Source organism: Felis catus, chromosome A1 (genome assembly GCF_018350175.1).
Source record: "Felis catus isolate Fca126 chromosome A1, F.catus_Fca126_mat1.0, whole genome shotgun sequence".
NCBI classification, from domain to species: domain Eukaryota; kingdom Metazoa; phylum Chordata; class Mammalia; order Carnivora; family Felidae; genus Felis; species Felis catus.
This window is the reverse complement of record NC_058368.1, coordinates 6,802,748-6,816,299: the sequence shown is the minus strand read 5'-3', so window position 1 is coordinate 6,816,299 and position 13,552 is coordinate 6,802,748. Positions and strand designations below refer to the sequence as shown.

The following is a 13,552-nucleotide window of genomic DNA, read 5'->3' as shown; positions in this document are numbered from 1 at the left end:
ATTTCATGAAGAATTATGTAGAAGCTTTTATAATGAATCCTACTTAAACGGGGAGAAGTTGAAATCTTCACCACGTCTTTTATAAAGCAAAGGATTTATTGTTGTTGAAGAAACAGTCCCACATGCATTTTTATGAGTTTCTAGATTTCTTTATTCCAGATTTGTTTAAAATGAGACGCAGAGACCATTCTAATACCGGTGCTAAGATCTAGGTACTTAAAAATAGCACTAACAATACTAACAAAATGTCATCTGTTTTTAAAGAAGTTTATGAAGGTCAAGCTTGATTGATTTCAGAACTGTAGATTTGATATCTTTGCTTGTTTAACTATCACACGATACCTTTCCTCAAGAGAAAAACTTTTCCGAAGAGAGTAAGACTTAGAACAAAATTTTTGCTTGTGTTGTTCTGTAGTTTAACTCAGACAGTGACACCCCCACCCCCCTCAAAATGCTAGAAAAAAATGTATTTACATTTTTCATAGAAGCAAATTTGAAAATTATTTTAAAAATAATAAGTTATAAAAGACAAATAATTTTAATAGCGTAACTTCATATAAATAGAATGCTGATTATATCTTTCAAAGTAGAGTGCTAATTATTTTATTTTAAAATAGAATGCCAGTTCACATCAATGTGGCTTGATACTTTGGGGAAGGATAGGTAAGGACTATTTTCATCGGTTTCAGTTATGCTGCTTTATAGAACGTGAAATTCGGGCATAGAAGAATGATGTTAATAAACATTGTGTGAAATTAACTTTTCTTTCTCTTTGTTTTAGTGGTCCCAATCGAGGACATTATATCGCAATAGTTAAGAGTCATGATTTTTGGTTGTTGTTTGATGACGACATTGTAGAAGTAAGTAGTTCCTGAATTTCTTATTTTTCTTCAAAGTTGGGTGTGTATTTCACTCTTCTTTTTTTTCTCCCAGCCTCTCATTCATATGACAGGTGACGAGTATTAGGCAACTGTTGAGGTCTTCAGATTATCTGATTCCTACTTCTTACTCCCCAACAGGCAATCCCAATGCTTGAATGGTCAGGTAACCTTTAAAATGCTTAGGATAAAACAAAAGCTTTCGACAACAGAGCTAGCTTAAAAAAAAAAAAAAAAAAAAAAAAAGCTTTCATTGTTTAAAAAAAAAATTGAGGTTAAAAAAAATTATTGAGTTATAATATATATAAAGTACACAAATCTTAAGCAACAACTTGAATTTTTATGTGAACGTGCACGCACCTGTATTTGCGCGCGCGCGCACACACACACACACACACACACACACACACACACACTGTAACCACTATCAAGATCAAGTGCACTTTCAGCACCCCAGTGAGCCTCCTTTATCCTCTTTCTGGTCCGTCCTCACAGCTTTCCTCCCTTCTCCCCACCATCCCCTTGACCGGCTCCTGGCTCTTTTGAGGCTTATCATTCTCATTATTGTTTTGCCTCCGTTTGAATATAAACGGACCCGTCCAATATGCCTTCTTTTGTGTCTGCCCTTTTCCGCTCATCATTGTATCTAGCAGTTCAATCGTGTTGCCAATAGTAGGGTTTTCTTTTTTATTGTAATTGCCCGTTGTCAGAACAGAACAAGTTAGAAGCTTGCGTTTTTGCCCATTGCTGAAATAAAACTGCCTCCATGACCCCGGTGTAAGTCTTTGGCTAGACACGCGCACTCACTTTTCTTGGGTGTGTTAGGTTGGACCATCTGAAATTGCCATTTTCGTAGGTCACGAATGGTTGGGAATTCGTGGTTTCTTACAGTCCAGGTAGAAATTCTGTTCCCTAGGAATAGGATTGCTGGATCAAAGGGTAGTTTGTGCGTTCAGCTTTAGAAGACAACGTGACACATTTCCCCAAAGTCTCCGAATCGTTTTACATTCCTACGAGCTGTGTCTGAGAGTCCTGTTTGCTTCATGTTCTTACCAGTACTTGGCATCATCAGCCCTGTTAACTTAAGCTGTTCTTACTGTGCAGAGCTGTTTTATAGCCCCAATGAAAGACACGATTCTAAGAAATGTGGGAGGTTTTATTGGATTGAAGCAGTTCCAAGAGCTCACTTTCGTACTAATGTTTACATTTTGCCCCGCAGAAAATTGATGCACAAGCTATTGAAGAATTCTACGGGTTGACATCAGATATCTCAAAGAACTCTGAGTCTGGTTACATCCTTTTCTATCAGTCTCGGGACTGAGGGGGACCGTGATGAAGAGATACTTTCTGCCTCATTTCTTCTCTGGTTATTTTGCAAAGGATCAAGCACTGATTTTTCAAGAAAAGAGAAATGCAGGAAGCTCAGGGGGCAGTAGCACACTTTGCACACAATAAAGCAAAGACTATGGATTCACACGCTCTTCCTATCATGGTAGTTGATTTATTTGCTCAGGTATCATGCCGTCCGTGCAGTTCCACACAACAAGGAAGTGAGATCAGAGATAGCAGCTCCTCTCGTGAAACCGCCTTCCAGTAATTGACATGCATTTTCTCTTTATTCGTTGCACCAGTAATGGTTTGAACTCCTTGGGGGTGCAGGAGAAAGAGTGGGAATCTGTGCTAGGTTGTAGCGATCATTTCGGGAGGTGATCCTGAACGCGCCGCGTAAATTTGCCCGTGTCGAATACACACACGTAGAGGGAACACCCGGTGGTCTTTTCAGGCGTAAACCAGAACTACATTTGGGCCCAACACTTGCAGTTGCCTTTCTGATGTAAAAACGAACAGATGACTAGAATCCGGTGTCAGGAAGACAAATATGTTTTGCTTCTCTGAAGAAGCTTATAATAATATACAGTATATGTATATGTAGGGAACAACTGGTCAAAAGTGGCTTTTTGTTTCCCCAAGGGGAAAGACTGGCTTTGTAATTATAAGTTTTTTTCTTATTTATTTTACTTAAAACTGGTAGAGTCTAAGTATTGTATGAAGTGCCCACGATTCTGTCAGTAAATTTGAGCTTATTTTTATTAGTTTTTGTCAATTGAACTCGTCCTTTTGTTTGTTTCTATTTTTAAGGTGAATTTTAAACCATTTTAAATCGTAAGATACCTTAAGAAAAATTACACTGAGAGGAGGTAAATACTCTTTTTCAGGAGGAACTGATATCTCTGACTAAATATTTGTCCTTTTGTCATGGTTTATAAGTCACTGATTTTACTCAGCTTTAATTTTGTAAAGTAAAAAAACTTATCAAAAATTCCCTGTCACGGTTGGAACGATCGATGAAATTCTGGTGCAGTGGTGGCTCACCAGTCTTCAGAATCCTTAAATACCCTGACGTTTCAAGTTGCAGCCGTGTTCGGAAAAGTCGTGTCTTGGCAGTTAGCGTTCTTTTCGAATGTCATTCTTTACCCTGGGAAGAAGGAACCTGTCGTAACCCCAGCAGCCTGGGTGCCTAGCTGCAGACCGTGCGAGGATGAAATTTTAAGGAAGCAGACCAGAAACACGCGAAGCAAGTCCTTTTCTCCCCATCCGCCCCCCCCCCCCCCCCCCCCATCTTTGCAGATCTACTGGAAGAGTGTTCAGAAACTAAGCTTTGCATTTGTCAAGACTTCATTCTGTCGGGGGTTTTAAGAAGTAATGTATGTAATGTAAAGTGTATGTGAACCATTGTGGTTGACGCTTCCCCATGCATCAGTGAGTTGACGGTGGCCGAATGTCACGTGCAGAAGATAATTGACTGTATATTCGGAATAATAGCAATCAGGCCTTGGATGTTCTTCAAGTCTTTTCAGGCAGTGATTTTTTTTTTTTTAATTGCTGTAATTTTCTAAACTTATTTTACTAATACTGTTGAATATGAAAAAAAACCACGAAAAAAAATTTTTGTCTGCTGCTATTTATTAACATTTTATTATCTGTATCTTTTAGCTCAGGAAATGACTTCACCTGTTCGTTCCGTGAACTGATCTTTAACAGGGTCGCTTGGCTAATGGGGCTGTTTAAACAGATACGCTGGGAGAAAAATTACGACGTATTTTGACACCTTGCTTTTTCAGATACAGTCGCTAAAGCCTTATGGCCGGCCGGAACGGGCTTATACCGATCGCGATTGCGATGGCGTAGCCCGCCTGGTTACAACATTGCACAGAGACTCAGAGAATGCGGGGAAGGGGAAGGGGAAGGTCACAGGACAGGGGAGGTGGATACATTTTTTTTTTTATTTTGAGGGCTTAAACCAAATTGTCTCGGAATTTACGGCTGTGTTTCCGTAGCTTTCAGCGCAGAGAAGGAAGTAGAGTGAGGCCGAGTCCCGTTGTTTACTTGAGTTAGGCCACAGCACGTATTAGAAAGATAGATGAGGTCATTTGCACAGAGGTACAGCACTGGGATGCTACGCTGTGTTCGTGTCTCCGTTTTGCATTGTAAAAACCACAGTAAAAGGCAAGGCGAAGTTTCCTATCGAAGCAAGTTCTAGCATTTTCGTTGAGCTCCTTGGTAGTCGCACACTGTTCACGTCTACACCGTGTTTAATAGTACGATTTGTCAGGGGAGGGACTGTGGGGTGATGGGTCTCAATTTCCTTTTTACTCTTAGTACAGCCGCGTCTGCGTAACATGTTTGGAAGCTCACCCGAAACGCAGCAGACTTTAAAAGCACAGGGTTGGGGTTGGGGTGGGGGGCAAATGCAGGTATAGCGAGAGAAGGGACCCAGAGAGAAAGCATTGTGAGGTTGTTGGTCGACTGTGACTGAAACGAGGGGTGGGTTTACGTTGTAAATGGCGGCCGGTTGCTAACTATGTACATGTTTGTTGGGATGGCTGTCCCATATTTTGTATATTGGAATAAAAATTTCCACAGGTCATCGTAACCGAAAGTAAATATGCTAAATTCAGTCTCACCGCTAAGTCGTCCGGCTCCTGTCTCAGAAACTTCACCTGTAGACGATTGCTCAAGACGGGGGCCGTGAGACTTCAGGAAAAGGGAAAAAAGGAAACGTGTAATATATGGATCTTGTTGCCTCTACCGATGAGTATCGGGTTTTTCTTTTCCGTGGTGGCAGTAGAAAGACCTCACTTTCGTAACATACTACTCTTGATACTTTCTTTAAGGATACTTTTCATTAAAGATTCTCTCATGAGGTATTAAACTGGGAGCCGGGAGGCTAAGGCGCTCAGGTCCTGGCTCCTCAGTGAATTTAACTGTGTGACCTTGGGCAAGTCACTTAACCTCTCTGTGCTTCAGTCTCCCTGTCTTGTAAAATGGGAGTAATACCTACCTCACAGGGTTGTTGTGGGGATTAATTAGATATAATGTCTGTAAAGCATCTAAGGTTCTTGAAGAAGGCGCTATATAAATACAAAATAATATCTATTAAAGTTGGTTTATTTGTGCCTGCGGGTTTTTAAGTGTGTTTTTTTTTTCCCTAAAACGTCTTTGAGAATTGGAAGGGCAGACCCTCGAACAACATGGGTTGGAATCGCGTGGGTCCTACTTGTTAAGCGGATTTTGTTCCTTAGACACGGTATCGTAGTATGGTGAACACATTTTCCCTTGGGAGTTTCTGAACACTTTATTTAGCTTTCTTGTAAGAACGCAGGTATGTAACACGTATCCAAAATGTGTGTTAACCGCCTGTTTATGCCATCGGTAAGGCTTCAGGCCAACGGTAGGCTATTAGGGGGGCGCCCGGGTGGCTCAGTCAGTTAAGCGCCTGACTCTCGATTTCGGCTCCGGTTACGATTTCACGGTTTGGGAGTACGAGCCCCGCATCAGGCTGTTCACTGACTGTGTGGAGCCTGCTTGGGATTCTCTCTCTCTCTCTCTCTCTCTCTGCACCTCCCCACTTCCGTGGTCTCTCTCGCTCTCTCAAGATTAAAAAAAAAAAAAAAAGTAGGCTATTAATAGTTAAGTTTGGGGGGAGTTGACAGTTCAACCTGGATTTTTTTGGCCGCACAAACACGGTGCCCCTGACCCCTGTGGTGGTCCAGCTTCAGCTGTGTACACTTGGGGAACTGCCTTTACTGCTCTTGCTGCAAACTCGCTGATTCTGTTACCCAAAGAGATTTTCCGAGAACAGCGTTCCGTGTGTGTAAACCGGCGCCTGTAATCCCGTGCCTGCATTGGTCTTTATGTAGTAGCCTTGCCTTTCCAAAAATTCCGAGTTTAAGAATGCAAATTTAGAATCCTAGAATCTTACTGTTTTCAGCGCTCCCTTAGCCCTTGCGGTGTAGTCCTCGCTGCTGTAAAATCGGTCACTTGAGAATATTCACCTGTGCTTGAGTACTTGAAATCCCGTTCCATTGTTCAGTAACTTAAATTTCCATACCTTGCCTTTATTTATATTTAATCTGCTATATTTAACCCACCGCTCTTCATTCTTGGGAGACCTGTCCTGGTAACACTCTGATTTATTCATCTCTCTGGAACAGTGTTCTTAGAATAAGTTTCGTAGCAGGTGAACTAGACCGCCAGTGGGGACCTACGATTGCTTGCTTGCTTTCTATCTATCTATTTTACATTTATTTACTTTTGAGAGACAGCGCACAAGCAAGGAAGGGGCAGAGATTGGGAGACACAGAATCCGAAGCAGGCTCCAGGCTCTGAGCTGTCAGCACAGAGCCCGACGCGGGGCTCGAACCCACGAACCGTGAGATCATGACCCGAGCCAAAGTCGGACGCTTAACTGACTGAGCCACCCAGGTGCCCCTGCATTCTCTTTTTTAGATATCTCTATCACATGCTTCATACTGAACTTTTAATAAGTGAAATTCGCTGTATTCAAGACAGCTTCTCATGAACTGTTGAAAAGCCAAGACTTTCCCTCCCTTTTTTTTTCAAGTGTCCTTGTCACCCAGTATGTGTTCATGTTCGTCTGGAGCTTTTTACCTTTTGTCATTTATGTTTTACTATGATAACATAGAATTTCCAGAGCTGCTAAAATAACCCATCACTTGTTAGTTGATGGCATGATAGGCCCTACACTCAGCATTTTACTTTTTCTTACTGTTAAGAAGAAACTAAAACTCTCCAGAGGTTGAGTGATTGTCCCAGAGTCCCTCAGCCGGAAAACAGCAGATCCAGATTTCAAATAGGTGTACCTTCATTGCCAGGCTCTTCTCTGTGGTTTCATAATCAAAGGGTTCTCTTTTATGGCAGAAGATGCACGTAGCCTGGAGTTTCCTGCTTCTGCCATTTTTAAGTGGGCAGCTAAGTGACGTTAAGCACCATCCATGTTGTGCAGCCATCACCGCTCTCCATCTCTAGGATTTTTCATCTTCCCAAACAAACTCTACCCATTAAATACTAACTCCCCATTTCCCTAGTCACTTTTCTACTCTCTATCTTTATCCGTGTGATTGCTCTAGCTAACTCCTATCAGTGAAATACACGGTGTTTGTACCCTTGGATCTGGCTTCCTCCATTTAATGTTTCAAGATTCACTCAGGTTGAAGCAGGTGTCCGAATCTCCTTCCCTGTTAAGACTCTGTAATACTCCATTGTATGGATGCACCCCATTTTTAGACCTTCATCTCTTGGTGGGCATTTGGGTGGTTTCCACTTCTTCGCTATCGTGAGTGACGCCACTGTGAACACAACTATCTGTTTGAGGCCCTGATTTCAGTTCTTCCAGGTATATACGAGAAATTGCTGGGTCATACGGTGGTTCTAGGCTTAACTCTTTAAGGAACTGTTTTCCATGTGGTTTTCTACAATGGCTGCCCTGCTTTACATTCCCCACCAGCAGGGCAGTAGCATTCCGGTTCCTGTATAAACACTTGTTCTTTTCTCTGGAGGTTTTTTTGGTGGTGGCCGTCCCAGCTGGGGTGGTGGGATAGCTCACTGTGGTTTTGATTTGCATTTCCCCGATGAGAAGTGATGTTGAGCAGTATTTCATGTGTTTACTGGCCATTTTTAGAACTTCTTTGGAGAAATGTCTATTCAAGGTCTTTGTCTATTTTTTTTTTTTAATTGGATGTGTATTTTTAAATAGTGGATTGTTTATGTGTGGGGGTTCTTTAGAAGTTCTGAATATAAATCCCTTTTCAGATATTTTCTCCCATTCCGAGAGTTGTCTTTTCACTCTCCGATGGAGTGGCCTTTGATGCACGAAAGTTTTTAATATTGGGGCACCTGGGCGGCTCAGTCGGCCGAGCATCCGACTTTGGCTCAGGTCACGATCTTGCAGTTCATGGGTTCGAGCCCCGCGTCGGGCTCTGTGCTGACGGCTCAGAGCCTGGAGCCTGCTTCGGATTCTGTGTCTGCCTCTCTCTCTGCCCCTCCCTGGCTTACACTCTGTCTCCCTCTCAAAAATAAACAAACATGAAATATATATATATATATATTTAAAGCTTTTAATATTAACACAGTCCAGTTGATCAACTGTGCCTTTGGTGTCCTATCTAAGAAATCACCAAATCCAGTGTCATGAGACTTTTCCTCTGTGTTTTCTGTTAAAAGCTTTATATATTTTAGCTCTCAGGTTTAGGGCTTTGATCTATTTTGAGTTAATCTTTACAGTGTAAGAGTCCGGCTTCATTCTTTAGCACGTGGATATCCCGTTTTCCCAGCACCACTTGTTGAAGAGACTGTCCTTTCCCCATTGAATGATCTTGGCTCTTTTGTCAAAATCCGTTGGCCGTTATATGTGAGGGTTTATTTCTGGGCTCTGTTCTATTCCATTGGTCTGTGTGTCTGTTGTTAGGCCACAGGCACACTTTTCATTGCACTTACAGTGTAGTGAGTTTTGTTTGAGGCCTCCAACTTTGTTGTTCTTTTTAAAGATTGTTTTGGCTGTTTAGGGTCCCATGAAATTTCATACAAACTTTAGAATTTAAATTTAAAACAATAAATGAAGCTTATGCAAAAATTGCTATTGAGGTTTTGATAGGAATTGCATTGAATCTGTCTTCCAGTCCACGAACACGAGGTGTCTTCAAATTTATGTTGCCTTTAGTTTCTTTTCTTTCTTTTGTATGGTTATTTATTTTGAGGCAGGGAGGGAGGGAGGGAGGGGCAGAATCCCAAGCAGGCTCCCCGCTGTCAGCGCAAAGCCGGATGTAGGACTTGATCTCATGAACCGTCGGTGAGATCATAACCTGAGCTGAGATCAAGAGCCGGCACCCAACTGACTAAGCCACCCAGGCGCCCCCGTCTTTAATTTCTTTCAGCAATATTTTATAGTTTTCAGTGTACCCTTGGTTAAGTTTATTCCTAAGTATTGTATTGGCTTTGATGCTATTGTCAATGGATTGCTCCCCTAATTTCCTTTTTCAGATTGTTCATTTGTGAGTGCAGTTAGAAACGCAGCTGAGTTTTGTGTATTTTGTATCTTGCAACTTTGCTGAATTTGTTTATTCTAACAGTTTTGGGGGCAGCCTTTAGGATTTTCTACCCATAAGATCCTGTCATTTGCAAACAGATACTTCATCTTTTTCAGATTTGTGTGCCCTTGATTTCTTTTTCTCTTGCCTCATTGCTCTGGCTAGAGCTTTCAACACTGCATTGAATAAAAAGTGGTGAAACCTGGCATCCTTGCCTTGTTCCTGGTCTAAGAAGAAAAAGCTTTCTTTTTTTAAAATTTTTTTTAACGTTTATTTATTTTTGAGACAGAGGGAGACAGAGCATGAACAGGGGAGGGGCAGAAAGAGAGGGAGACACAGAATCTGAAACAGGCTCCAGGCTCTGAGCTGTCAGCACAGAGCCCGACGCGGGGCTTGAACTCACGGACCGTGAGATCATGACCTGAGCCGAAATCCGACGCTTAACCGACCGAGCCACCCAGGCCCCCCGGAAGAAAAAGCTTTCAACCCGGCACCATCGAGTGCAATGTCAGCCCCACGTTGCACATTTTTCATGTATGGCCTTCGTCCTGTCGAGGAGGTTAGTCTCTCCTCTCTCTAGTTTGAAGGTTTGTCTCGAGAAGGGGTATTGAATTTTGTGAAATGCTGTATCATTGAGATGGTCGCGAGGGGGAGGGAGAGTGGCTTCATTTTGTGAATGTGTTACAGTGATTTTCATAGGTTGAACAATCCTTGCATTTGGGGAGTAAATCGTATGTGGCCTTGGTGTCTGATCCCTTTTAATACGCTGCCGAATTCGGTTTGTCGTACTTTGTTGATGATTTTTGCCTGAGTGTTTATAGGGCCTACTGGTCTGTAGTGGTTTTTTGTGGTTTTTTGTTTTCTTTTTGGTCACGTGTTCTTAATTGCCTTTGTCCGGCTTTGGTCTCAGTAATGCTGGCCTCATAGAATGAGTTAGGAAGTAATCCCTCCTTTTCAGTTTTTGGAAGAGTTGGAGACGATCCAAAGATTTTTACAGATAGCTAATACTAATTACAGAAAGTTCACAAATAACTAATACGCTCTCTGTAGGCCATTACTGTGCCTACAGGTGAAGGCATAGTTTTCGCCTCCGAGGAGTCCACCACCTAGAAAGGAGTCAGGAAGTAGCCTGTGAGGAAGGTCAGTTGTGCATCTGAACACGTACACAGCTACACAGAACAGGTGGAGAAGAATGGGGTAGAAAGGTATCCTTGACCTCCACGGGATGCGGGCGGATTGCTAGGCTCGCAGAGAGATCTGGGGATCGAAAACAGTCAAAGGGGTTGGGGATACGAAGTGTAAAAGGAATTGAAAAACACTCATAATATTCTTTGGTAATAGGATTTCTAAGCCTGCTTCCCATACTTTGCTCCCCTTTTTCCTAAGGAGAAACTCTAACTTACTCTCGGGAATTCTCACTCAAGTTGCTACTATGGACCCGATTCCCGAGAAAACAGGCTTATGCTATTCTGTGTCCTAGGCCTCTTATTATAATCCCCCTCAATAATCAGCTCCTTTTGGGGTGCCTGGGTAGCTCAGTTGGTTAAGCGTCCCAACTTCGGCTCGGGTTAGTGATCTCACAATTCGTGGGTTCGAGCCCCGCATAAGGCTCGCTGCTACAGCACAGAGCCTGCTTCGGGCCCTCCGTCCCCCTCTGCCCCTCCCTCGCTCGACCTCTCTCTCAAAAATAATCATTAAATAATAATAACTGGCTCCTTTCTTAAATTTCCTCACCTGTTGCCAATGATTTGCCCTATAATTAAACCCTGGCATCACGACTTAATTAAAACTTCCTACCTCCTAATTTGTGTTCAAATAAGCGACGTTCTGCTTTAAGGTCAAGAAAAACAGTCCCACTGTATATTGATTTGCCGAGTCATTCCCATATCTGGGTGCTGAGCAGAATCACTGGGGGAGTTGTACAGATGTTCAGATTCCTGAGACCCACCCGCAGCGATTTTTGATTCACTGGAGAGGAGACATCCAGGTTTGGCAAGCTCGCGGGAGACTCTCATCATCTGGGTTCGGGACTCGTTGGGGCAGAACTCCTCGAACGTTCTAGATCGTTCTAGATCGTCTCTCTGTACGGTTATTATCGCCAACCAAGTGTTGACCTGGAGCATTATCTGGAAAAACCCGATCACGTGAGGAAGGGTCTTGGGAAATTTCAGGGGAGGGGTGGGGAGGGGACCCTGGGGAGGGTTCCCGCCTGGAGGGTGTTTTGCTGTGGTGGCTGAACTGAGCCGGAGGGGTGGGAAGGGCAGAGAGGTCATATCAGGTACAGGGAAAGCCTTCTGGTGGTTCGGCTACAGTGAGGAACCCAGAAACTAAGAAATGAAGCGCTCCTCTTCATTTGACTGTAGGTGGGGCTCTCAGACTGGCCGGGAGATTGTGCTAGAGAAGGTCCTCTTCTTCCCGGAGGGGGCAGGGAGCCGGAGGGTGAGCCCCGGGCCCTAGTTTGCATCCCAGGGCTCATACTTTGCCCTGTATCCACACACAGTCGTTAGGACTCAGTCATTAGGTTGCCGCAGGTCTTTGGGATGGGAAGCATCCCGTCCCCAGTCCCTGACTTGGGAGGAGCGCGGTGGGTTGAATACAAACACCAGACTCCGGATTTGCCTCCAGACTCGCTTTGCCTCCAGGTGGAGCAGGCAGGATGGCCTTGGGCCGGCTTCCCCGCTCAACACAGCACTTCCCACCACGGCTCCAAATGCTTTCTCCGGAAGAAACTTCAGGTCCTTTGGATTTTAGAGGCTGCGGAATTGTGACCGACTTAACAGAAGACCCATGCAAAGCGGCCTGAACCCTAACCTCGCTTTTCAGGAGGGACGCGCTGCTCCCCAGGCGCACGCGGAAAAACGCATGTTGGGTCATTTATAAGTAACATTGCAGGAGAATATAAAGTGACATCCTGATTTTGCTCGATTCAGCCATGTCGTTCCAAGGTCTTCATCCGCTGCGAGGCCCAGAAAACAAAGCAGTAAAATCATGCTGTCTCTGCACAGTTTGGGATGATGAATGCGGTGATTGGATGTGTGTGTGTGTTTTTTTTTTTTTAACAAATTTTTGTTCACTGGTAGCTTTTCCCTTCAGGTGGAAACCAGTTACCAGGGGCGCCTGGGTGGCCCAGTGGGTTGAGCATCCGACTTCAGCTCCAGCGTGGGTTCGAGCCCCGCATCCGGCTCTGTGCTGACAGTCCGAGCCTGGAGCCTGCTTTGGACTCTGTCTCCCCCTCTCTGTCCCCCCCCGCCTGCCTGTTGGTTCTCCTTCCCCCTCCCCCCCGCCCCCCGCCTATCTCTCAAAAATAAATAAACTTAAAAAAACCAGTTTCCAAATGCTGTTTATTTTAGGCTGCAGAAATGAACATTTTCTTGACTTCTACTGGCTGGTTTTGTATAACCTGCCAGAGTTTTTGCACGCACTTTAAGGGGGAAAAAACAGGGATGATAGAACGATGAGGAAGGTAAACTTGCAAAGTTGCGTGTCCATGGGTTAGATTATTAGATCTAATAACGGAGGCTTCAGAGAACAGAACTACCAGTAACCCCTTACCTGCTTTCCCAGTGTTAACGTGTATTTATCATTCGAAAAGTCGTATCAACTGTTGCACTCTGTTCAACAGATATATTTTTGAATTCCTGTCATAAACACAGTATGGGTAGTGTAGTATCTGATTTCCATACGTCATATGTAGTCTTTATACAGCTCTTGATTACAACTGGTTCGAGGGACGCCTGGATGGCTAGTCGGTTGGGCATCTGACTTCAGCTCAGCTCATGATCTCATGGTTCGTGAGTTCGAGCCCCGCGTCGGGCTCTGTGCTGATGGCTCAGAGCCTGGAGCCCGCTTCGGATTCTGTGTCTCCCTCTCTCTCTGCCCCTCCCCTGCTCATGCTCGTTCTCTTTCTCTCTCTCTCTCTCTCAAATAAAATAATTTAATGTATTGAAAGTAAAGATACAAACTGGGGTTAAAGTTTATGATCCTATGCCCAAAGCAGGCAGGGGTGGGGAGATTCTGCTTTCAGAAGGTACTCGTGGCTGTGGTGTGGAGAGGGGTGTGGAGGGGGCCAGCGTGGGTGTGATGAGACCTCGGGGGGACGGGACTTGGGACTGAACTGGCTGGCAGGGGATGAGGGAAAAGGCATGTTGGGGTGGGGGGGGGGACTCTTAGCTTGCACACCTGGGGAGAGGGGAGCCTTTTGCTGGGAGCCCACGAAGAGGACCAGGCTTGGGGTCAGATCATGGTGCTCCGAGGCGTGGAGGTACAATTTGTTTACGAGCATTTGCC

At 44.2% G+C, this 13,552-nt stretch overlaps 1 protein-coding gene across 3 annotated transcripts in view; it reads left to right on the top strand.

The window, feature by feature from the left end:
* Window positions 1-5,335, top strand: part of USP12 (ubiquitin specific peptidase 12) — a 106,074-nt gene extending 100,739 nt beyond the window's left edge. For all 3 annotated transcript variants that reach the window (XM_045045340.1, XM_023250229.2, XM_045045350.1), the window contains 2 exons: window positions 782-860; window positions 2,098-5,335. In XM_045045340.1, coding sequence (XP_044901275.1) covers window positions 782-860; window positions 2,098-2,199 — 181 coding nt within the window. In that variant the 3' untranslated portion in view covers window positions 2,200-5,335. The remainder of the gene's footprint in view (window positions 1-781; window positions 861-2,097) is intronic.
* Window positions 5,336-13,552: the final 8,217 nt, after the last annotated feature.